We start from the raw sequence: 23,116 nt of genomic DNA, 5'->3' as shown, positions 1-23,116 counted from the left end.
TTTTTCAATTCATATTTAAACATCTGTTTAGCTTTGATTTGGACCTGTTGTAGAAAGTACATAAACCCTTACCTCTGAAATAGAAACGATATGTTACCATTGGTGATAGTTGCTTGTTTTTAAAACAACAGTGTGTTGCACCTCTGCATAATCAGTGCTAACTACAGCTAAAATAACTTTAAGTAAAGCTAATATTTAGCCCTTTATCTCCATTCTGCAGACTATTTAAAACTTTAATGAACGTATGATTGAATTTTTTTCGTGTTCTGTCCAGCTGTATTTCCTGCTTCCGTTGGGAGAAGGGTCAGGCCTATTAGAAAAACAACAAATTAGAACTGTGGACTTGACAAGTGTTTTTCTCTTGCTCTCAAAAATAAACAGCATTGTGTTCTGTATTTGAACTATATCTGTTCTTTTGACCCAAGCTTCCTTTTCGGTGCACGAGGGGAGCAACTGGCCTTTGAGAGGCCCCCTCTTTAATGACAAGAGAAATCTTTAAAATAATAAGCTCTTCTCTCTACTTCTGGTATGATTGTAAGAGAAGAAATGTTAATTTATTTACAGTCTAAGGATTCAGTACTTCATTTTTGTATTTTTTAACCTTAGTTGATAATGTTTTTTTATTGACATCCTTCTTCACTGGAAAGGGAAGTCAGACAATAGGTAACGCTTCTTTCCCTAGAAGAACAGAAGTTGCTAATTTCCTTGGAATGCTTCATTGCTAAAGCAGATGTTTTGTTGATATGAGTTACTGACATATCCCTCATTGTATTTTGATGCTTTTTGTTTTGTTTCCATACAGACTGAAGTGTGATCACTCTTAAGAAAAGAGGTATAGTCATTATATTAATATGCAGTAGCATTAAACCACTGAAGGAAAGATGTAACCTAAAACATCTGCAAGGCTTCTTGGCAACAGATTACCAACAAATGCAAAAATCTACATAGCCTAGCACATAAAATGAGAAAAACCTGTAATGTTTACAGAATGAGAGTTTCAGATTTCAGAAAGCTCCCTCTCTTCAGTCCCCTGGTTTAATTTACTGTAATTTTTCAAGGTTAATGTGTTCGTGCAGTCTTTGGTTGGCATGCCAGCTGGTTCCGAAGTTTGGCAGCGTAACACTTGGAAGTTTTTCTTCCTATATACCATCCTTGGGTTTGCAAAGGTTACCAGATGAACGCTCTCTAAATAATTTAATCTAATGTTAGGCTGAAAGAGGCTGACAAAGACAAGTTCATTCGTCTTTTTTATGCATTTGAATATGTAAGTGCTGTTTTCTTCAGTGTAGAGAGTGAGTGTGCAAGCGTGTAACTAGGGCTAAGAGAAGAGGCAGAGATGGTAGGAATGTACTCTTTGTTTCTCAACAGTCTCTTCTTATTTTTCCTTTTTTTAATTGATATGCCAAATGGTTTGTTTTTATAGCAGATACTATCAGAACTATAATGGAATAGAAACCCTCTCTGACTTCCAGCTCATACACAAAGCTCCTCTAGCAAACCTCACAGCATGAAACTTGATTTCAGCCTTAAAATAAGCAAAACTTAGTTTAAAAATCTCCTGATACTTGAAAGGAAGTGGAGAAAGTTCCTTGAAATACTAAAGTTGCTGAAGTGAGATATTGGAGTTTAGATGTAAAAGAAATAATATAATCAAGAACTGAAAAACATAGTTTTTTTTTATAATTAACAGCTCATTTTGAGGTAATTATCTACAATTACGAAAATTTAATTGCAATTTATTCTCTGCTATCTGTGGGAAGGGTTGTAAGCAAGGGAATGTGCATCACTGCCAGGCATAAATGCTATAGGATGGGGACAAATACTAGAGGAGCCCTTAATGAAAAACAAAAAGCAAATAGGAGCATGCAGCTGTGCCAGGCTATTGAAAGGTAATTGTAGTCAGAAATGAGATATGTACTTTAAAAGGCATCTTGTCATCTCCTGTAGGGATTAATTTTTTCCTTGCTTGAAAAAAGCACAAAAGATTTCAGGAGCAAGTACAGTGCCGAGTTTGATATCTGTTGCAGATTTTGGTTACGGTGCATCTGTGAAAAGGAAAACTTCCACCTCAAGGAGTACTAGAAACTATAGCCAAATTCCCATTTTCTCTGCCAGTTGTCCCACTGTGTTTTCTTCATTAACTGCCAAAGCAAGTGTTGTCCTTCTCCCTCCTTTTGGACTGTCCCAGTATGAATTTGCAGTGCTGCATTTTTTCTCTGCTGTTGGGAAGAATTGTGTCTGTCCCTTTGCCTTCCCTACAGCTGGGCCTGTGCCTGGGACCTGAAGAGTCTTCAGATGCAGAGAGGCGCAGCAATCAGAGCAGGCTGTGTTGAGAATGGTTTTCAGTGGAGTGCTCCTAAGTGAGTCCACAGCTAATTTTCAGCTGTGGAGATAGAAACGTTTACAATTAATGGCGAGTTGTCTGATTCTCTGTAATTTCTTTTTGCCCCGGTGTGCAAGATGCTTTAAAAAATTCAAAGTAAAAACATAACCTGATGCATTTGTTTAGCATAAAACAGCTTTTTATAAAGCACTTTCCGTCTCCCAGGCGCAGATGCTTGGTACATGCTCAAGTACCCACTCCACACGTATTCAGTATGATCAATACCCCCAGCACCTGCTTTTGTGTGTGCTCCTGATGCCTGCATCTGGGAGAGGAATTTTAAAACAAGCTGCTCTTCTCTCTTTTATTTATTCTCAACTTTGGATCAGAGCACTGTGCAAATAAGGCCTATTCAACAGCACAAACTCGAGAAGATACGGTTTGCTGCTTTGCAAGTACCCCTCACCAGACTTGTGCTGTGTGCCTAAATCTCCATTAACAATGCTCCCTGCTTATCCAATTCTTAGGCTTCCTTATGGCTCTGCTGGTGCAGCTCTGACTGCCTTCTCTCTAACGTTCCTCGGATTTCACACAATGCTGCCTCTGCACCTCAACGCTGACCTGTGCAAAGCGTTTTAAATAGGAATTGTTGGGTGCAGCAGCTATCGGAGGAGTTTATGGTTATCTGCAGGCACTCTTTCAATGTATATTACCTGGTTAGAGGATTTCTTTCCCCGAATATTAAAGGTTTGCAGGTGTAATTTGCCACCTTTAATTTCATTGAAGTCTTTTATGTTTGCGTGCTTCGTTCTTTATCACCTGTGTGGATTTTCTCCAGCTTATATTTTTAGTTAGTTGAAAATATCAAACATGGAATTCAGTAGTGCTTCCCCTCTATTTGAATGTTCATTGTTATGGTGATAGTTCTGGGAAGGAACGCTGTCAAGGGTCTGCTAGAAGATTTTTATGTTTATGGTGTAACTATTTTTAACTATTTTTATTATCTTGAGAGAGAAGGTGACAATTATCTTTTGCTCCTTGTTTAGTGCTTTGTTGTTTTTTTTTTGTTTTTTTTTTTTTTGCAGCTTGTTAAACATACAGGCATCTTTACAAGCATCCTTCTGTGGTGGTGGTGTAGAAGCATACTTCCGTGTTTTTGTCCAAACAGTCAATGCAATTAAAGATAAATACAGGGGAACGCAGACTTGCAGCTCCCCCTGCTGTTCCAGGCACATGCTGTGTTTTTTTTTGCACTACTCCTCCCCCAGCACGTTTAAGAATAAAATAAAAATTAAACTGAGCCACGGGCTTTGCCACCTCTGACCTGATTTGTGCTGTCCCCACTGCTCCAGTTGCTGAAGGGAACTGGTGCTTACAGTGGCAAAACGAGTGTAAAATTTGTTTCATATTTGGAGTTTCTTGCCAGTTCTTCATGATGGTGTGCATCACCTCCTGGGAGCTCTGGAGGAGAAGCTGTCCTCGGTGCCTGAGATGGTTCATAGAATCATAGAATCATAGAATCACCAAGGTTGGAAAAGACCTAAAAGATCATCCAGTCCAACCGTTCACCTATTCCCAATAGCTCCCACTAAACCATGTCCCTCAACACAACATCCAGCCTTTCCTTGAACATCCCCAGGGTCGGTGACTCCACCACCTCCCGGGGTTGTTGGCCAAGAGCTTCCTTCAGCTCATCTCTGATCATCTTTGGTCTCTTGGGGTGCAACAAAGTAATATTCAGCCAACATTTATGAATGTGTTGAACACAATTTGTTGGATTTTTTTTTTTTTTTTTTTTAATCTCTTTACTGCTTCAACAGAATGGTGCATTAAATTGGACTGAAATCAGCTGTGCTTGCAAATGACCAGTCAAGTCTCCATGTCTGGAAACCGCTTCCTCACTTGTTAGCACTCAAAAAATACCTTTGTTACTTTCTTGTTCCAGATTCTTATATATTGAAGTTTGTATCAGTTTTAAGTGGGTTATTCACAGACTAAACACTTGCTTGGCCAGTAGAGAAGGTGCATACCAATCTGCCAGTAGTGTAAATGCTGAATTATTGTGGATATGAATTCCCCCTTCTCTGGTGGAATTGCCTGGTTATATATAGGATGAGCATCTCTCCAACTGATGCCTGCTGGAGTCAATTGTGCCATAACAGAAGTATGTATTCAGAGCTGGATATACATTTTTGCTTCTTCAGTGCTTTATATGGGTTCTGAAGATAGTAGTTTTATTGTTCAGGGTGAAGGCTTTTGTTCTGATGCAATGATTAAAAGCTTATTGATAAATGAAGGGGGCTTTTATATATATATCTGTGTGCATGACTATATTTGTATATACTTCTAAGGCATTTAGTGGTCTTTATTGAACTGGGGAGTGATGAGCTCATTTCCTCTGACCTGGTTGCTTCACTACTCTAGTGTTCAGCTTTACTCTGAACTGTGACAGTAGGTTGAAGCTGTCTCATATTTACCTGAATGATGCTGAATCTGTTCTCATGATTATATATACTGCACACATATTACATCCTTACCATTACAGTCCATAATAACCATCAGCACAAGCCTGAGGCATAATATGTAAGTGGGATCTACTATTTTAAGTAGATTGGTCCAAAATGAATGCCTCCTACTTAGTTCTGTGGAAACTACAACAAAGTGCAAAATAACACTATTTGATAAAGTTCTCAGCTACAAAGCACTGTTTTTTTTCAACATAGTCACCACCATTAGCTCTGCAATTTCCCCTGCAATGAACAAGAGCCTGCATGCCGCAGTCATAGCAATCTGCCTTACCACTAACACCTGCCTCTGACATCATGGGCCAACATAATGGCATTACTTTTGTAGCAGCCCTTGTAGTTTTCTTAGGCACGTGGAGCTAACTGGTAGTTGAGGTCTTCAAAAAGCATGGGAACTCTGGTGTTACAAACATGTCCTAGGATAGGATGGCAGTCAGTGAAAACAAGCTTACTAAGACTTGACTACACTGATATGTTCACAAATCTTGCATTTTCTGCCAGTCTTTTGGATGGGCATGGTTCTGTAATATCACGTATCAGAACTGAAAATGCCAGGATATTTTTCTTTTCTTTAGGTTAAAATATTTAAAATTCATGTATCTCCTGAAGGAGTTTGTTCCTTGCCAACACTTGCAGACAGTGAGAGGCATTTTTGCAAGTCATTTGCAGATGCCTCCTTTACAGGAAAATGTACGCAGTGTTAGTTTACTGCCTGAATTGAATTTTGAAAATCTGAAACCTATTTTTATAGAGTGGAGTGGATTGCCTTTTCAGACATACCATTTAGTTGCTCTTTATTTTTAAGTATAGTCTTGGATGAAGAGAAAATTATGTTTATTCTATATATTCATATGTTAATCTATATATTCGTATGTCCCAGAAATTTGTGAGTTGGAAAAGTTAGGAAAAATCTTGCAGAGCAAAATGTTCTGGAGTGTAGTTTTAAATTAGGAGATTTTAAACCCATCCGAACAACTTTCTCTTCATTTAAAGGCTTATATCAGAACTGATGGGGCAGGACTAAGGACAAAAGCTATTGGTATGACAAAGTTAAGCAAGAAATCCTCTGTACCGTGCTGTTCTGGTTGTGATTGCAGCTGCACTAAGCTAAGCCTGCTCCTCCACTCCTCTGGTGACCTTGGCTGTGCTTCAGCACACAGAGAATTGAAGCAAAAGGCAAACTCTAGTAAATATTAGTTTCTGTCACTTGCAGATATACAGACTACATATAAGAATAACGGCATGCATGCTCGTGCTCCTCTCAAGCTCTTGTCCTCTCTGAAGTGGACTTGGTGTTTTTGCAGCTGAATTACTCTGACATAAAACTTTCTGGACCATGCTGGTGGTTGAGCTGAACTCTGCAGCATTGCGTAGGTGCTGAGGCTTTGCAGAAGTACCCATTACGTTTGTAATAGTGCTAATTTTTGAGAGCCACGCAGAGAAAACTTTAGATTCAGCTCGGCTGATTTGTTCTTCACGCTGCTCCTGCGGTGAAGTGGATTGATTTTTGTGTTTCTTTTGATATTTGGCTTCCTTTCCTCTGGTACTCAATGCTTCAGGCCTTAATCCTTTAACCTTGAGTCTGAGCATCAAGGCTTCAGGAGGGATCCGGCCTTTTGATGGAGAGAGAACATCTTTTGTTGTAGCAAATGGTTGGGAGTGGTATAAAACAAGGCAGATCTCCAGACAGCACATATTCCTCTGTTGTGTTAAAAGACTATAAACAGAGGATGGGTTTAGTGGGGATTATAAATGATCTAGAGGAGGGTGGGGTATTAGGAGCAATGGAAAAGAGTTAATGACTTTTTCTTTAACATTTCACCAACAACCAGTCTATCATGACAGATGTGTACTGGGTTGCCAAATGCTAGAGTCTGAATTGGGTAACGGTTCAAAGCTCAGCGTGTCATGGAAATGGCAATGTGGTCCCTGATGGAGCAGGGGAAAAAAGCTTTTCAGCTTCTCAAAGGGCAGTATTTGTGGAAGCAGATGCTTGCTTTGCCCTACCCAGCATAAAGAACAGTTCTGTGGGCAGCCGGGAGAGTTCGTGCTGCTGGATTTTTATAGGATCATTAATTATATGTTATAAGGCAGCTAAGCATGGCATTCCTAACTCGATGAATTCCATTATGAATGGCCTTTTCATATTCTTCATCTCATTATATTAAATACATGTGACCTGAAGTTTAGCTAAAGTTATTGTTCGGGTTAACTTTCATTTAGCAGTTGCCCTAATTTTAGAAACAGTATGATCTTTAGATTTTATGGAGAGGCAGTTTTTTTAGTGCATGTTTTTGCAGCACCATTTTAGATAATTTCTTTTGGATCTAGGTATGAACTTCTGTGAGGTGGCAGGGAAGGGATTTAGTCACTCCTTGATTTGCCTGGAGATTTCTGTACCCATATCCCCGGATGACAACATCCAGTTACACGGATTTGGCTATCATCTCTCTGCCAATAACTCTTAAACCCTCTGCTCTGTTCTGTCTAGTCTTGCATATCTGACTGCCTCCCTGACACATAATCCTGGTTGTTTTGCCTTCAGATCATTCCTAATCTGGCCGAAACAGAACTCCTTACTTTTTTCTTCAGAATCTCTCTTCACTTCTGATTTTGATAACAGTGCATCCTCTCTGTCACTCAGACTTGTAACCTCAGGGTCATTCTCCTTCCTATACGCATCGAAGCTGCTGACAACGATTGCAGCTTCTTTCTTCTTTGCAGCAAAAGCATACCAGTAGTGTGTCAGCATTTAGAACACCATATAGCCCTTCATCCTGCACCTTGACTACTGTAAAATCTTCTTTGGCTGCTCAGTATTCACATCCTCCCTTCAAAATAAATTACCCAAATCAGCATCTCTGTTGCGTATTCAGATCTTGTCACTGTTGCTTCTCTGAAACCCTCCCTCAAAGGCCAGTTGTCCACAGTATCAGTCCACAGGGCTTTGCAGAAAGTCACACTGCCACTTCTTTTTTATATTTTCTCCCATCTCCTCATCTTTACTCTTTCAGTTAAGAGAATTTCAGCATTTTCTTGCGCAGTTCTTCTTTTGACCATGCAGTCCTTCCACACTGCCTAATTTATTCTGGCTTTTGGACCCATTGAGTTGCATTGTGTGGCTCCTGCCTCCATCTGGCCAGCAGGGACAGGAAGGTGATTGTCCCCCTCTGCTCTGCTCTTGTGAGGCCCCATCTGGAATATTGCATCCAAGTGTGGAGCCCCCAGGACAAGAAAGAAAGGGAGCTGTTGGAGAGGGTCCAGAGGAGAGCCACAAAGATGATCAAGGGTCTGAAGCATCTCCCCTACGAAGGCAGGCTGAGGGAGCTGGGCTTGTTGGGGTGACCTCATGGCAGCCTTTCAGTGCCCATAGAGAAGCGAAGTGGAGTCAGCTCTTTGAGAGGGTAAATGATAGCAGGACAAGGGGAAATGGTTTTAAGTTGAGGGAGGGAAGATTGAGGTTGGATGTCAGGGGGCAGCTCTTTACTGTGAGAGTGGTGAGGTGCTGGAACAGCTGCCCAGAGAGGTTATGGATGCTCCATCCCTGGAGATATTCAGGGCCAGTTTGGATGGGGCCCTGGGCAGCCTGGTCTAGTATTAAATAGGGAAGTTGGTGGCACTGCCTGTGGCAGGGGGGTTGGAGATTCATAATCCTTGAGGTCCCTTCCAACCCTGGCCATTCTGTGATCTTTCCTGTCTTGCAACTTCAAACTCTCTTTTCAGAGTTTACTATGAGTTTCATACTAAATAATCTCTTTCCAGCAAATCCACGTAAAATTTGAGTCATACTCAAAATATCTCGGCACTGACCTACAGAGGGAAGTATTATAATTTAACTGAAGTGATACATTATCACCTTTGAGGGTAGAAAAGCTTATGTGTTGCTTCTGGAACACGCAAGTTTGAAACAAAACAATGTTCAAGTATTTTTAGCTGTCTGTCAATAATGTCAGGCTTTGTCTCTTTATGTAACTACATGCCCTTCTATTAGATCAATGCCTCGTTAATCCTTGTTTTCTTTTTAACTTTGTGCTCCTTTAATCTGCATCTATGTCTTGCTTCCTTTCTGAGAAAGTAATGTCTCTGAGAGAAAGGCTAAATTTATGCACAGGCTTTAGATGCAGTAGGGCTGAGATGGCCAGGCAACACAAGTAGATGTAAGCCTCTGAAAACACCTCACAGTGTCAGAATTATACTGCAACTCTGGACAGACATTTCCAAAGAGATTCTAACAAACTTTTACAGAGGCAGACTTATAAAATCTAAGTTAAATTTGTTTCTTTTGATTGGTAAAATATAAGGTAGGTTTTATTTGCCAGTGGAAGCTGTATCATGACAGGAGAAGTCAGTATCTGACCTAAAAAAGTGCAGAGCCCACGACTTGCTAATGTCTCTTCCCCTGGATTTTAGACATCAGACTGTGCATTTAACTGTATGATTTTAAAAGAGGTATTCACCTCTTGGAGAAGCAGTGATTTCTGTCTTGTTTAAATTTAGTTATGTCTGTTTATTTCCTGAATATGCAAACACATAAAAAGTGTTAAATCTGCTCAATAAACACCGTGGTTGAGTCAGTGTTTGGTGGTGCTGTCACATTCACATAAAATCCTTGTGTTGAAAGGAAATTTTCAGTGTGCTTGTTTGTTTTCGTGGGGCTCAGGTCATGGTTTTTAGAGCTGTATGCCATCAGCTAAGCATCTTGGTCTGTATTATGATTGCAATAGGTAGCTGACTTTTCTATCACTATCAAGTGCAATCTGAGAAATAAGTAACTTCTGTAGATTCAAAGCAGTGTAAGTAGCTAGAAGTGATTTTTTTAAATCTTTACCAAGAGCTGCTTGGTCCAATCTACATCGTTGGATATGGTAACCCACTCATCTGAGGAAACTCCAAAGTATAATTTCTCTATTTACTTCTCTTTGAGCTATAAGGGTTTTTTTTTTTTTTTTAAGCAAATCAATAAACAATCTCAGTGTTTTCATTTTAGTAAGCAATATAATATAGATGAGTACCAGTGTAGTAGTAAATCATTAATATACTACTTAATCATAGAATGACTGTGTCCCACAGATGTGATTTAATCACGAAAAAAAGGCCAGTGAAGTGCAAAGATGGATCAGGAGGGGTGTTTCCAACAGAAATGGGATAGCATGTGACACCGTTTTAAAAGATCCTTGTATGAGAACATTCGGGGCACTGTGTCAGAAAGTACGAGTGGGACTCATTGTGAGGGCTTTAAGCTAGGTCTTATGGGGGATAGGGGAGATAGTGAGCCTTCCCATGATAAGGTGCATGATGGCTTAACTAGATTAGAGGGACAAGGTGCTAGCAGGGGCCTTAAAGGACCCTTTGCCTCGAGAGGTACTGCCAACACTGCAGCATGTATGAAATCCTATGATGATGAGACAGTGGCTACTGGGACAGTGGCTGCTGAGGCTGTAGAAGTCAGTTGGGAAAATCAAGGAAAACACTTAAAAGGAATTAAGGAATTAACCTTTAAGGAATTGACAAAACCAGCCGCCCAGCTGAAATACCTCTACACCAATGCATCCAGTTTGGGACATAAACACAGGAGCTGAAAGCTACTACGCTACTAGAAAACCATGGCATAAGTTGCTGTCACTGAAACCTGGTGGGATAATTCCCATGACCAGAATGCGGCTATGGATGGCCACAAGCTGTTCAGAAGGGACAGGCGAGGAATGAGGGGAAGGGCTGTTGCTATCTACATCAGGAAAGGAATAAAATGTGAAGAGCTGTCCCTAAAGAATAGTTAAGAGCAAGTCAAAAGCCTGTGGGTGGCAGTTTGGGACTGAGGCAGCAAAGGGAGCATTGTGATCAGTGCCTTCTACAGGCCACTCTCAGGTGGAGCCTGTTGATGAGGCCTTCTGCTTCCAGCTACAGGAGGCACTGCAGTTGCAAGCACTCATCCTGCTGGGGGACTTCAACCACCCAAATCAGAAGGGGACAGTCTTTAGCAGGGTCTGTGGTAACAGAACAAGGGGACATGGCTTCAAGCGTAAAGCAAGTAGATTTAGGTTAGATATCAGAAAAAGTCTTTTATGTTTGATTGGGAACTGTGAAAGTACAGTTAGGGCTGTGCCTTGTAGCCAGGCTGAGGTTGTGCCCCAACACCGAGCCTCTGTGGCTTTTTGGAGTAAGAACAGCATTAGAGCCTTCAGACAACTGATTTGCTGGTCCCAAGACTTGTAAAACTGCATCAGTAAAAAATCTATATAATTCTAAATACCAGTAGCAATCTGTGCTTAAAATGCTTGATTTAATCATCATGCAACACAGGTAGAAATGATTAGAATAAGAGGACAGATTTTGTGTGTATGCATAGCTCTTTGTAATGCCTGTACACAAGAGTGCAATCTTAAATATTTGTTGGTCTAATTAGGCACCTCTTCAAAATGTCTTGTCAGTAGAACACTTTGGAAAGCTTCTGAGTGCCTGCTTTCCAGCTCCTAGAGTTTCCTTCCTTTTTTATACTGTCACTTGTCTTCAGCAAATGGTCACTGTGTGACGTGATGCGATGCATGGGCAAAAAAGGGGCAGTTGCTGCTTATTTACTATAAGGTCCTGTTACCACCTACTAGCTTGTCAGGAACTTATGTGGGGGAGATATGTAAAATCAGTGAAGGAAACGCAAGGACTCTTGGACTGAGCAGGTGGTTGCTGACACACTCAGCCCGAGTCCTGCAGCAGCCCCGAGCAACCTGATCTAGCTGTAGTTGTCTCTGTACATTACAGGAGAGTTGGACAAGATGGCCTTTAAGGGTCCCTTCCGATTCAGTTCTATGAATGTATGATTCCAGTCTGTTATGCAGTGCAGCCCATTGGCTGTAAAAACTCTTGCAGGTGAGCGAAGTTCAGAAGGGACAAAGCAGTGTTCATCTGTGCCTTTGTCACAACAAAACTGCACTCTAATTTTGGGGGTGTTTGTTCAGAGGATGGGTTGAATTTTGCTTTTTGATAGCTACCTTGTGAATGGGTTAGCTCTCAGCCAAAGGATAGCCATTCTGGTTAAGGCACTCTGAGGAGCTTGTGATCCTCCTGCTAAAGGAGTTACGCAGTTTGATCTACTGGAGAAGTTTGGACTCAATTCAGAAACTTTATTTGTCCTAAACAGGCTTTTGCATCATTCCTTATGGTACTTTCACTGGTGACAGCTAGGCAGGCTTTTCAGATATATACAGACGTTGTTTTGAAGGATTGTTTTTATACCTATGACTTGACATTTACATGACTTTCTTTTGTGAAGTCTGACAGCACTGCTTGCTGGAACGACAGCTGCTCTACTCTGCTCTGTAAGGAAGGCCAAGCACACAGTCACAGCATTTTGTCCTGTTAAGCTTTGCTAGTCTGCTTTTTGTGGGCATTCCCCTATAATTGCCTGAAAACCTTTATGTTCAAATTTTTTGTGGGTTCAGAGATTAAGAGAGAAAGTAATCTGAGCTCATTTCAATGTTTATTAGCGAAATTGTAGAAGTAGTGTAGGAAGGGTGCTGGTGGGAAGTTGGAGCATAAGCTAACTTCAAGCAGAATGAGGACACATCTTCAAAGGAAAGGCATGAATATAATTTTAGGAGGAATTTAGCTTAGTACTTCCTACAAACAGACCTTAACTGTGAATATTAAGCAAAATCCTAACTTCACTGAAGATAAGTGCAGTATTCTGATTGATTCAATGAGGCCAGGCTTTCACCTATGGCTGGAATGATCTAATAGGTCACTGATAATTAAAAGCATATGCAGCCTCAATTTTTGCTAGCGGAATTAAATGTCTGAGTACCAATCACTGAAGGAGTAGGGAAGAAACTGGTTTCTGAAAGAATGGTCTGGAGAAGCTGTGCTGTGGATTACATTACCCTGGTAGAGCTTGTATATGAGAAAGTTTTTAATATTCTTGTCCATATGATTTCTCCAAGATGAGCAGAAATGTAAACCAAATGCCATAGGTTCAAGACAGAACCTATGTTCAACAGAAAGAAACAGCAGCACCTGTTGCAAACTTCCAAATATGTTACTGGATTCAGGGACGCTGAACCTGAAGAGGACTGTAAGGTTTGGATCACTCCGCAGCAATATTGTGTGCATAATAGCATGTAGATTGTAGGCAATCACTGCATTTTTTCTGTGACAAAAAAGTCTTCAGTTGCAGACAGGTTTGACAATAGTTATATTTCAGTTACAGAATTGTCCTATCTGCTGAGGTGTTCCCCTGTTTGTCTCTGACTTCTGCTTTTTACCTTGAGAAATTCTTAAGAAAGGAGTTTGTCTCTGTCTTGAAGATCTCCAAAGTACAAATGAACATGCTCTCTAGAAAGGAAAGCAGCTGTTTCTTATTAACATGCAGTGGATCCCAGCAGTGTCATTAACATGCTGATACATCTAACATAAGCCTCAAAATGCCAGGTTTCATAATTGGGCCATGAAATCTCACTCTAGGCTTGAATATGGTCTTCAAGGATCTTCTCTATTAGAAGAGGATATTTTCCTACTTTTTAAAGGAAAGGAGGAGAAAATGTTAAGCTTTGATTTTTTTTTCAAGCACTCGGTTTCAATATGAAATAGGCTTTAGATTTTTATGTTTTGAAGGCTGTTGGTCTCCTGACATAAACAGATTGCTTTTGTCATGAGGAATGCAAGGCTGATGGTATTCAGTGATGAGACACTGGCCTGAAGTTCTGCTGTGCTTCTCCTCACCTGCAACACTATAAGCTCTCTTCCACCTCTACTCTCCCCACACAAATCACTAGTGAGCAGCCCATTTCCTACCTTTCTCCCACTGCTGCTATGGCCTTTACATCTTGACGTGTTTCTGCTCCAAAAAAGCAGCAGGATGTTCCCACAGAAGAGGATTTCATGTTGCAGATGGAAATGCTCTAACGAGGACCTTAAGTGCTGCTTCTTGTCAGGATTTTCCTCACGACTAGCTTTAGGAAGATACACAGAGTATATATCTGCTTAATTTCACAAATTAAGACACTAATTTCAGGTGTCTAACTTTCTTAACATTTGAAAGTTGTCTCCAGTTCTCTTCTTCCTCTGCAGACCCAATTACCATCCAGAGTCCTATCTTCCTTACCACATCTGTTTCTTGCCTTCTTTGCTTTGTGAATGAGGGTAATCCCATCCCACCCTACCTGACATTATCAAGGCAACAACAGCAAAACACTTCAGAAATATGAGGCACTTGGATGTTCTGGAAGTAGGAGCCTACGTGGAGTAGAGTTACACAGCACATTTGACAAGAGTGAATAAGTTGTGATTGGACAGAAGACCACTGGTGTTTCTTCTAAGGGCCACTCATCTAAACTCTACAGACCTACTTTTCTCCCAGAAAATATTTTTTAATGGCCATGAAGACGACCAGCTTGCCCAAAAGTCCCGCTTTGGAACTGGTGGCTTTCAAAGCTGTGCTCCAATAACTTGATTTAAACTGATCTAAATCTAGACCCAAAACGAACTGTCACCTCCTATGTCCCAGCACTTTTGACACTGTTGCTTTATGCTGAGCTGACTTAGGAAGCTGATTTGGCTGGAAACTCTCTCAGCTGAAGGGATTGGATAGGGAAGAAAAAATAATTTTCAGGCTACTTATCCAACTGCATCTGAAATGGCAATGCAAGTTCCAGCTACAAAAATGTATTGCTTGGATTTGTCTACTTGTCACCAGTTTTGCATCATTAAGTGTTATGCACTCTTGGCCTGATATAATTACAGCAGATTGCACACATGAACTGTTAATTATTTTATTTTTAAAACAGGAATTGCAGAACAGGAAAATAATATCCCAACATGTTTACTTTTGGAGCTGTCTTATCACAGCAATCTGTTAGTTTGATAATGGTTAAACTGTCAAGCCCTTGTCTCAACAGGGAGCAGCAGAGTACCATTAAGGCAGCCATCTGTTGAACATATATACCGGAGGCATGAATTGTCTTGCATTTTGGTTTTCTGACTAGTTACAATGTAGTCGTGTTCTCGGGATACCACTGATCTGCACTGAAAAATGCGTAGAAAGATCAGAGTTCAGTGAAAGGTGAGAATCCAAATTCGATGGATGGGAACTTGTCAGATGATCACAAGCTAAAGAGTAGGGAAGAAATATTCTCTTGGCTGTACATGTACTGATGGTGAATGCTACTCTGTGGCAAAAGTCTTAGCTGCTTCAGTTGCTTAGTAATTCAACAGATCTGTAAAATTCCACTTGCAGACCAAGGCTACCATTATGTTGGATTGATTCATTAAGATGAGTAGCTAAAACAAGTTAAATTCTATCAGTTTTCCTGCATTAATTTAAAAATTAATTTAGTTGGCTCTAAATGGACATTTGTTTTAGTATCTTGAAGAACTGACTTTCCTCTATTAAAGCAGAATAATGTATCTATATGGTGCCCTAACTTGAACAGTACATAAAGATTAGTAAATAAGACCCCATTAAAAATACTTATAATGTAAGTAACATGGGTCCCAATAGCCTTTCTAATGTCCATTAATGCTTATTCTGAGGATCAGAGCTCATTTTACTGAGCCATTTAGTCAAACCGTGTGATTATTTAGAAAGTTAATTCATGCATACTAAAATCTAGCTTAAGTAATGCAGAGGGTAGGAGGTAAAACTCTATGGAGACGATAGTCCTTTTTGTTATTTAATGATCAGCCATAATTAACTTGCAAATTTGAAATAATTAGAACAAATTAAAGGTATTTAACTTTGCCTCCCTAAAGAAAAATTCAAATTGCACCAAATGCAGCTTTAAATTATTCAAGTCTCAGAGGTCTGCGCTGGGTTTTTTTACAATGCCTTTTCTATGATGAGAATACCAATCTGCTTTTTGTCAGAAAGCATCCTATCAAGTAATTGTTCTTTGTGTCTAATAAATGACAGCTATTCTTCTTTGTAAAAGTATTTCAGTCTCTGAAGACTACATCAGCATTTCCATGGCATTTTAATTCAATAAAACAAAAGGTTAATGTTTTTCTACTTTTTAAGGAATGCAAATACTAGCAGTATTCAATAGGTCCTGAATGACATTTAAAATTTGCCATTCACACTCAGCAGGGATATCGCGATACGAGGCACAGACAGAACGGAAAAATGCCCAAGGTGTTCTTCTTTGTTGGTGATGCACTTCAGTGCTCATCAGGAGGCAGTAATGCTGAGTCTCGCTTCTTTTCTGACGATGCTACGTTGCAACTCCTGCCTCAGTACGCAGGTTAGGTAGGTTAGGAAGGTCTTCATTTAGGCAGTTGTGTAGTCAATTCATGGTGCCCTATGGAAGTCCTACTAACCAATCACCTGTTCAGTTCACTGCTTATTTCTTCAAAATAGCTCTCTTCCTTACTTTTCTTTTTTCTTTTTTTTTTTCACTTTTATGAAAATTATTGACTTTTTCTGCATGTCTCTCTATGTTATCACTTTTCATCCTTGGAATGAAATGTCTTGGATTTGTTTGTTGTTTCAAGTTTTGACCCTACATCCTCACTTGAACAAAACTTTATTGTCAGCCTTCTTTAATTAAGTTATGAAGAACCAAGCTCTAATTCATTGTGTAGTGAGCTACAAATGCAAATATGTTTGCTTTTGTTATTTTCTTATAAATCAGCATCTGCAGCTTCCTCTTGGCATGTGTTTATATCTGAGTTCCATCTGACGTAACATTATTTAAACCAAAAAGCTGGTATTTTTCAGATGACCACACCATGTAAGATGTATGGTAGTGAACTGGCAGAATATTTGCTTCCTTCTCTACACATGAAGGGTCGCTCTTCATCAAGACCACCACTCATATTTTTAAGTTATTAATCATTAAGAATCAGACAAATGAAGAACTAAGTCCTGTATGATCAGAGAAATCTGGTCAATGATTACATCTTAAAGCCCCTTAAATGGTTATTAGGGTCCAAACCCACCTCTGACTGTACTAATGGTTGCAGGAATTTGTAGATTAATAGTTTCATAGGATTCAAATAAGATACTAAATTAGCCTACCATTAATTTTAAAAACACTTTGCAATGTTTTTAAGTCACCATGCAGCTTGAAACCCTACAGTAAATGGAGGTTATTTGGAGAAGTTTTATGCAACTCTTCAGCCAGTTATTATGGGTCAGGAGCCATTATATAATGTTCTCCATTATTAATAGGGGGAAAGTACTAATTGTCAAACAGGTGCAGTGGACCCTATTAATCAGTGACTTTTGCAGCACGCTGATTTGAAACTTCTAATTTAGCTATCATTTCCTGATGGGAACACTGGATATCTGCTTTCTTTTTCTTTTTCTTTTTCTTTTTCTTTTTCTTTTTCTTTTTCTTTTTCTTTTTCTTTTTCTTTTTCTTTTTCTTTTTCTTTTTCTTTTTCTTTTTCTTTTTCTTTTTCTTTTTCTTTTTCTTTTTCTTTTTCTTTTTTTCTTTTTTTTTCCCCTTGGATATACACTAACTTCAGTAATATAAACTCTTATGTAAAAGATTCTTGTGAATCATCCTCTATAAAACTGTATCCCAAATAATGCAAACTTAGTAGAAGTCTTTGAGTTATCCGTGCAAAATTGGTACTTAAACAGGAAAAAGATTTGTATAATCTTCTGCTAACTTAGGAAAGCTGTATGTCAGTCCCATGCTTGCAAACAGAGTGGTATAATCTTGGGATGAACTGTATTCCTTCCCGTGGATAATCCAAAGGTTTTAAAAATATTTTTAATTGCTTTCTTTAACTGCATAAGGGTCATGGGTGTAATGATTTATAAATGCTGGGAATCCTTGTTTAAAGCAGTAGTCTTTTTCCTCAGAGCAGAATTTGAAAGCAGTCTGATGCCTTTAGTTAGAGAAAGATGGTCTCAATGACCTGTGTTCCCCAAATGTTTTGTGATTGTGTGTCTGCAGGGACTGAAATCATGCTTACTCTATGTCATCAGATTTGCATCCTGGCTGTCTTTGTGGAATGCTTAAAATCTTTTGCATGAGACCTTCCTGGAACATGCTGTCTGTTGTGTTTTCTGGCTTTCTCTTTTCTTACTTTCTACCTAAGCTGTTGCATTTGCTACAGCAGGTTCTCTCTCTACAGTTCATTCATACATTTGCTGTCCTTCTCAGAATTACCTCTGTGCTTTTAGCTCATCACTTTTTGTTTCTCATCCTTTTCTTTTTCCTTTGATCAATGTGTCATCTGCTTCCTTTTGGCAAACCATGATTCTAGTTTTTATCCTATCTATCTGATTCTTCTTTATTTCCCTTTTTTCCTAGCAAAGTGAGCATTTTTTATTACTTTTTTCTTTCAACCTTCCTCAACCATGCTGAGCAAAATCCTCTCTGTATCTTCATCCCGCTTGTCCTGTTCTAAACACTCAGAAAATCCAAGACCTGATGCTTTTGGGAATATTCCAAATACAGCAAAACTCCAAATGGAATTGTCTGACTGCTGCCAGCTGCTGATAACCAATGGCTCCCATGGAAAATGAAGTAGCTGGTAACTTAACCCTTCAATCCTTAGGCATCCTGCCTTCAGAAATTGTAAATGGATTGAGCAGGAGCTCAACCAGCACCATGGTGGTTATGCTTCTGGAGGAGGAGGTGTTAAAGAGTTTGTGCAGTGTTAAAGAGGTCAATGTCATGTAGCTGAGTCACCTTTCTTTCTTCCTAGTGTACCGGTGTCAAAACGTGAAGATTATGATCCCAGGACACCACCAGTGAGCAAAGCCTCCAGAACGTCACGGAGCAGCGGTGGGAGCAGTTTGGGGAAGAAGATGGCTGGTATTGGTGCAAATGTGGAAGATAGGCAAGCCCTTCTGATGCAGGCAAAGAGGGAAGGCAGCAAGTCAAGGAAAGGTTAGAGAAAGTATGCTGTATTGCAAGGCCATGATTACACTGATGGCACTTAGAAATTGGGTATGTGTTCAAGAGGAGATCAGCAAAATGCACAGTTAGAGGGAGAAGATTGCAAGTTGCTTAAAACAACCCAACAGAAGTTAGCTACATTCAAAGTAAAAGCATACAAAAACTTGTAAATAACAAGTGATCTTCTTGGTTGGTGTTCCTGATAAAAGAGAAAAGAATAGCCCTTTAATCTCAAAAAACTACTTCAACAATTCTTTTTCCTTTCCCAGCAAGCAGAGCATAAGTGCAGTGGGGTTTGTTCTTGAAATGTAATCTTCTTCACATTCTTTTCCTCCCCAAGAAATGGCTCCACCATTGCTACCTGATATTTTGCCACACAGGGATGTCTGTACTGCTAGAATCTATCCTGCTCTTAGCTTAGTACCTCCACTTAAGGAGCAGAGAAAGCTTTCTTTCTCAGGAAGAGAGTGTTGGGCACAAAAGCAGCTTGGATGTTTCACTGCTGAGCCTTGAACATAATCCTTGGTTCAATTATGAGCTAGCTTTTTTTTTCTTTCCTTAACTTGTCAGCCAGTTTGCTGTATATGTCAGCATAAAAATAAAGAAAATGGCAAAATGAAAAGAAATGTGGTGCAGTTCTCAAAGGAACAAATAACTTGTGTTATTGGTTAAGACCGTACCAACATTAAAAAGCAGTCCCTGTGAAGAAACTTTCAAAAGGGTATCATCAGCCTGGACCCAAACAGTGGCTGAGGTTAATCTCTTCCAAGGCACAGCTACAAAAGTTGGAAGCCTGTAAAAGGCTTGTGTCCAAAAAAAATCAATTTCTAATTTGAAACAAAATCATTTTTGACTAACAGGGGTTCAGGACCCATTACTTTTGCTGTATAGTCTGCTGACATTTCACACTTTCTGTTGTGCACAATGAATCCTAATAGTCATTTTATAACATTGCTACACCAATCAATTTAAGCAAGAGAAAGCCGTTACAATTCTGCAAAGTTTCAGGGGCAATTTTCACTGATGGTTTTCTTTTATGTTTTTTTCAGCTATCATTATTTTTTTTCTTTTCCTCTTCCTTCTCCCCTCTCCTTCTCAATACTGTAGTGATGAAATTGAGATTTTTCACAGTTGGATGATGGGTTTTGTTCCTTGTATAGAGATAGTCCCAAAAAAGTAATTTATTTTCCATAGATTTGGGGGAGAAAAAAATATCCAACGTGGGTTTCCCTGCATTCATTCATTTCATTTTCTAGTACTTAGAAGTTACACACTGCACATTGCACATAGCAACCAAACTGCACCTGCGCTGATTTAGTGAGTATACTGGTCAATGTAATACCTGAAGATGGTGGGTGTCTTTAAGCAAGCACTTGTTGGGATTAGTAGCCTTGAGCTGCATGGCAAAATTTAGCTTATAAACATCTGCATTTACTGTGATACCAGATAAAATTCAGAGAAATTATTTCAAGCTGTGGAACTACCTCAGGTCTATTACTGATTTGAATAGCTTGTTTATCACAAGGCAAATTACCTAGCACTAATCACTGAAGTTGAAGTCTTCTGTATTTAGAACCTTTTTAATTGGCTTCCCTCTGTTATATGTTTGAACTCCTTTAACAACCATACACACATACCTGTATGGTGTTTTCTCATCTCCGGGGATCACCAGGGCACAATGTTAAGTTTCTTAATTCCAGGTAGTCCTGGACTTAGCTGTTCCTTGTCCTTGCTTCTACTACATATTACCATCTGTTTCTGAACAAGGATTTCAACTTTAGACTTTATTCTTTTGTTAGTAAGTGGGTAAGTCACATCTACAAGAATAAAATAGGGGATGTCAATACTGTTTTTGTTGTGAATTCATAAAAACGTGCAATTTATCAAAAGGCATCAGAGTTTGGAGCCAGCAAGCCTGGAAGTCTCTCTGGTTGTTGCCTACTCTGTCAGTAGAAGGTAGTCCCTCTTCTGCAGTGCAGTCACTAAGCCCCATCTAAGCCATGCTATGTGACGATACAAAGTCAGCAAGGTAACATCCCAAGACATGAAATTTGGTGTTATCTAGCAGCAAACTTTCACATGTTAATTTGGTCAGAAGAGAGCAGTGCTAACTGCTGAGAGCTTCCCGACAGTCAGCTGTTGCACTACTGCTACAGGGGTTTATTTTTTCTCATTCCTTGATCTGTCCTGTCAATTTAAATTGTGAATGTTTGAGGCTGGAGAGGATGGCTCCCCAGGTACATCTTACCGTAAAGCCAGGTCTGTTGTAGGTCTTTAGGCTCTACTACAGCACAGCATAATTTTCCAGCACTTCTGGGGGTACTGTGTAACTCATGGTAGTGTCTCTACACAGCAGCATATGCTTTTGTATCAGATTTTGGTGTTGTCCTTTTTCAATACTTTTGTCTTCTTAGATTTTGTTTTGAGAAGATGAATTGACTAATTGCTGAACCATTTCTGTGCTGGAATGAAGGATGGCTTTACTGCCCACAGGATTGCTCACTTACTGTGAGAGTGGTGTGCTTGGAAGGTGTAATTCTTGACAAGCCCACTTTTCCTTTCTCACTACAGAAGTTTAGTAAGGAGAAAAAGGAGAAAAACCTGGCCCCATCACCTTGTGGAGCAAAAGGAGCACTTCTGCTCTCTTTGCAAGCTGGAAGCTTACTGGATCAACCCAGCTTAGGCAGTCAATATTTATTCTTTCACTGAAGGCTTCTTACCTTTCACTTCTGTTTGCTCCTAAATTTTTACTCCTTTGCTTTACTAGGTGTTTGTGTCTTGTAGCCAAACTTCTTTTTAGTTCTACCAGCAAAACTTTAAGCAGACGAAGCAATCCTTGAGTCTTAGATCTTTTCAGCAGTAAATTGTTTTTATTGGTGTCACCAGCAGCTATGTCAATTTGTACTAAAATCTAACAACTTGTCTAGTTCAAAAGCACTGAAGTACAGAAGTGTGTGTTTCTCTTTCCTTCTGCCCTGGAAAATTTTGCTTTTGGGCTGGGAAAATAAGCTAGATTGTATTCTGCAATACTGGACACTTTGCTTCTGTACAACCTCACAGAAAGTCATTCTATTTACCTCCTTCTTAAGATCTTTCTACACTGAAACAAAGGAAGTATATTTTTCCATTTGTATCACTTCAGGGGAATGCAGTATCTGCATGATAATGTATAGCATGAACAGCTTTCCTTTCTATATGTAAGGGGAAAAGGAGAAAGAAAAAAAATATTTTATCTCATAGAATCTGTACTTTTCCAGGGGCTGATTTTCTTCTACAGTGTTTGTTTTTGGTAGATTTTCTAATGGAGCTTCTTAGGGATTCAGGATCTGGAACAAGTTCCCTTGAGGGAAGACTCTTCCCTGCAATCGAATAGAGCAATTAGTTAATATTAGTGAAGTGCTTTGAAGATGTAAAGTACTATATAAATGTTAAGCATTATGAATATTGCTATTATTCAATTCATAAAGATTTCCTTCATGATTATCAACCTAAATTTCCCATTGCTTACTTTCATTCCATTGCTGCTTGAACCAGACTCAACAGCTTCTCTTCATCTGTAGTGATCACACTTTCAAAAATGTAGGCTGCTATATTTCTCCACTCTTTATGCTTTAGTTTTCTGTTTCTCAAGCAGAAATATTCAGCTATTAGAATTTTCTCAAAAGTCCATTTAGCCTACTTTAAATCATTCTTGCACTAAGTTAAATAGCATTCTTAGTGTTACCATTCAGAAGGCATTGGTAATTGCTTTGTGGGTACCTTGCCTTTATCTAGTTTATTTTTTGCTATTCTTTTCTACTCCAGCTCTCTCCTTGCATTGATATCAGAATTTAGATTATTCACACCACATATGAGGTTTCTTTTTCCAGGTGAATGTGTCTATTCTTCTTCCACGTCCCTTAGTTCTCTAGGTCATCTGTAACTTTTCCAGTCTCATACTGTCTTCTAACACCTGGAAATCTAATTAATTTGCTGTCATTTGCATCACCCCAGTTCTCTACGACTTTTCATAAATAATTACCAGTCACTTCATAAATTCATTAACTAATTCTGTTTAGCTATGAAATATATATCCTTCAGACTAAAGATTTTCTATCTTTTTTTCCCCTTGATAATTTCTTTTCATCAGCTTTATGAAACAGTATTTGCCAATATTCATTTTCTTTATTTTTTATACTATATTTTGAAGTTATTAGTAGTTTGACCATTTTAGGATCATTATCGATTTAATCTGCTCCATATATTAATGGACCAGCTTTCTCTTTGGTGTTTCTTTTCCCTCAATAGACTTGTCTGCCTTTTTCAAGATGTAATTTAAAACATTTTCTTGTTTGTATATGCGCTTATTCAAGATTTCTTGCTACCCCTGTTCTAGCTCTGTGCAGTCTAACAGCATCAATATATTATTACTTAGCCCCTTTTCT

The 23,116-nt window shown here is 39.2% G+C and overlaps 1 protein-coding gene across 2 annotated transcripts in view; it reads left to right on the top strand.

The window, feature by feature from the left end:
- Window positions 1–23,116, top strand: part of KIAA1328 (KIAA1328 ortholog) — a 180,347-nt gene that overhangs the window by 125,388 nt on the left and 31,843 nt on the right. For both annotated transcript variants that reach the window (XM_048932498.1, XM_048932497.1), the window contains exon 9: window positions 18,499–18,683. In XM_048932498.1, coding sequence (XP_048788455.1) covers window positions 18,499–18,683 — 185 coding nt within the window. The remainder of the gene's footprint in view (window positions 1–18,498; window positions 18,684–23,116) is intronic.

The sequence above is a fragment of the Lagopus muta genome, chromosome Z (genome assembly GCF_023343835.1).
Source record: "Lagopus muta isolate bLagMut1 chromosome Z, bLagMut1 primary, whole genome shotgun sequence".
NCBI classification, from domain to species: Eukaryota; Metazoa; Chordata; class Aves; order Galliformes; family Phasianidae; genus Lagopus; species Lagopus muta.
This window is presented reverse-complemented; position numbering and strand designations above follow the sequence as displayed.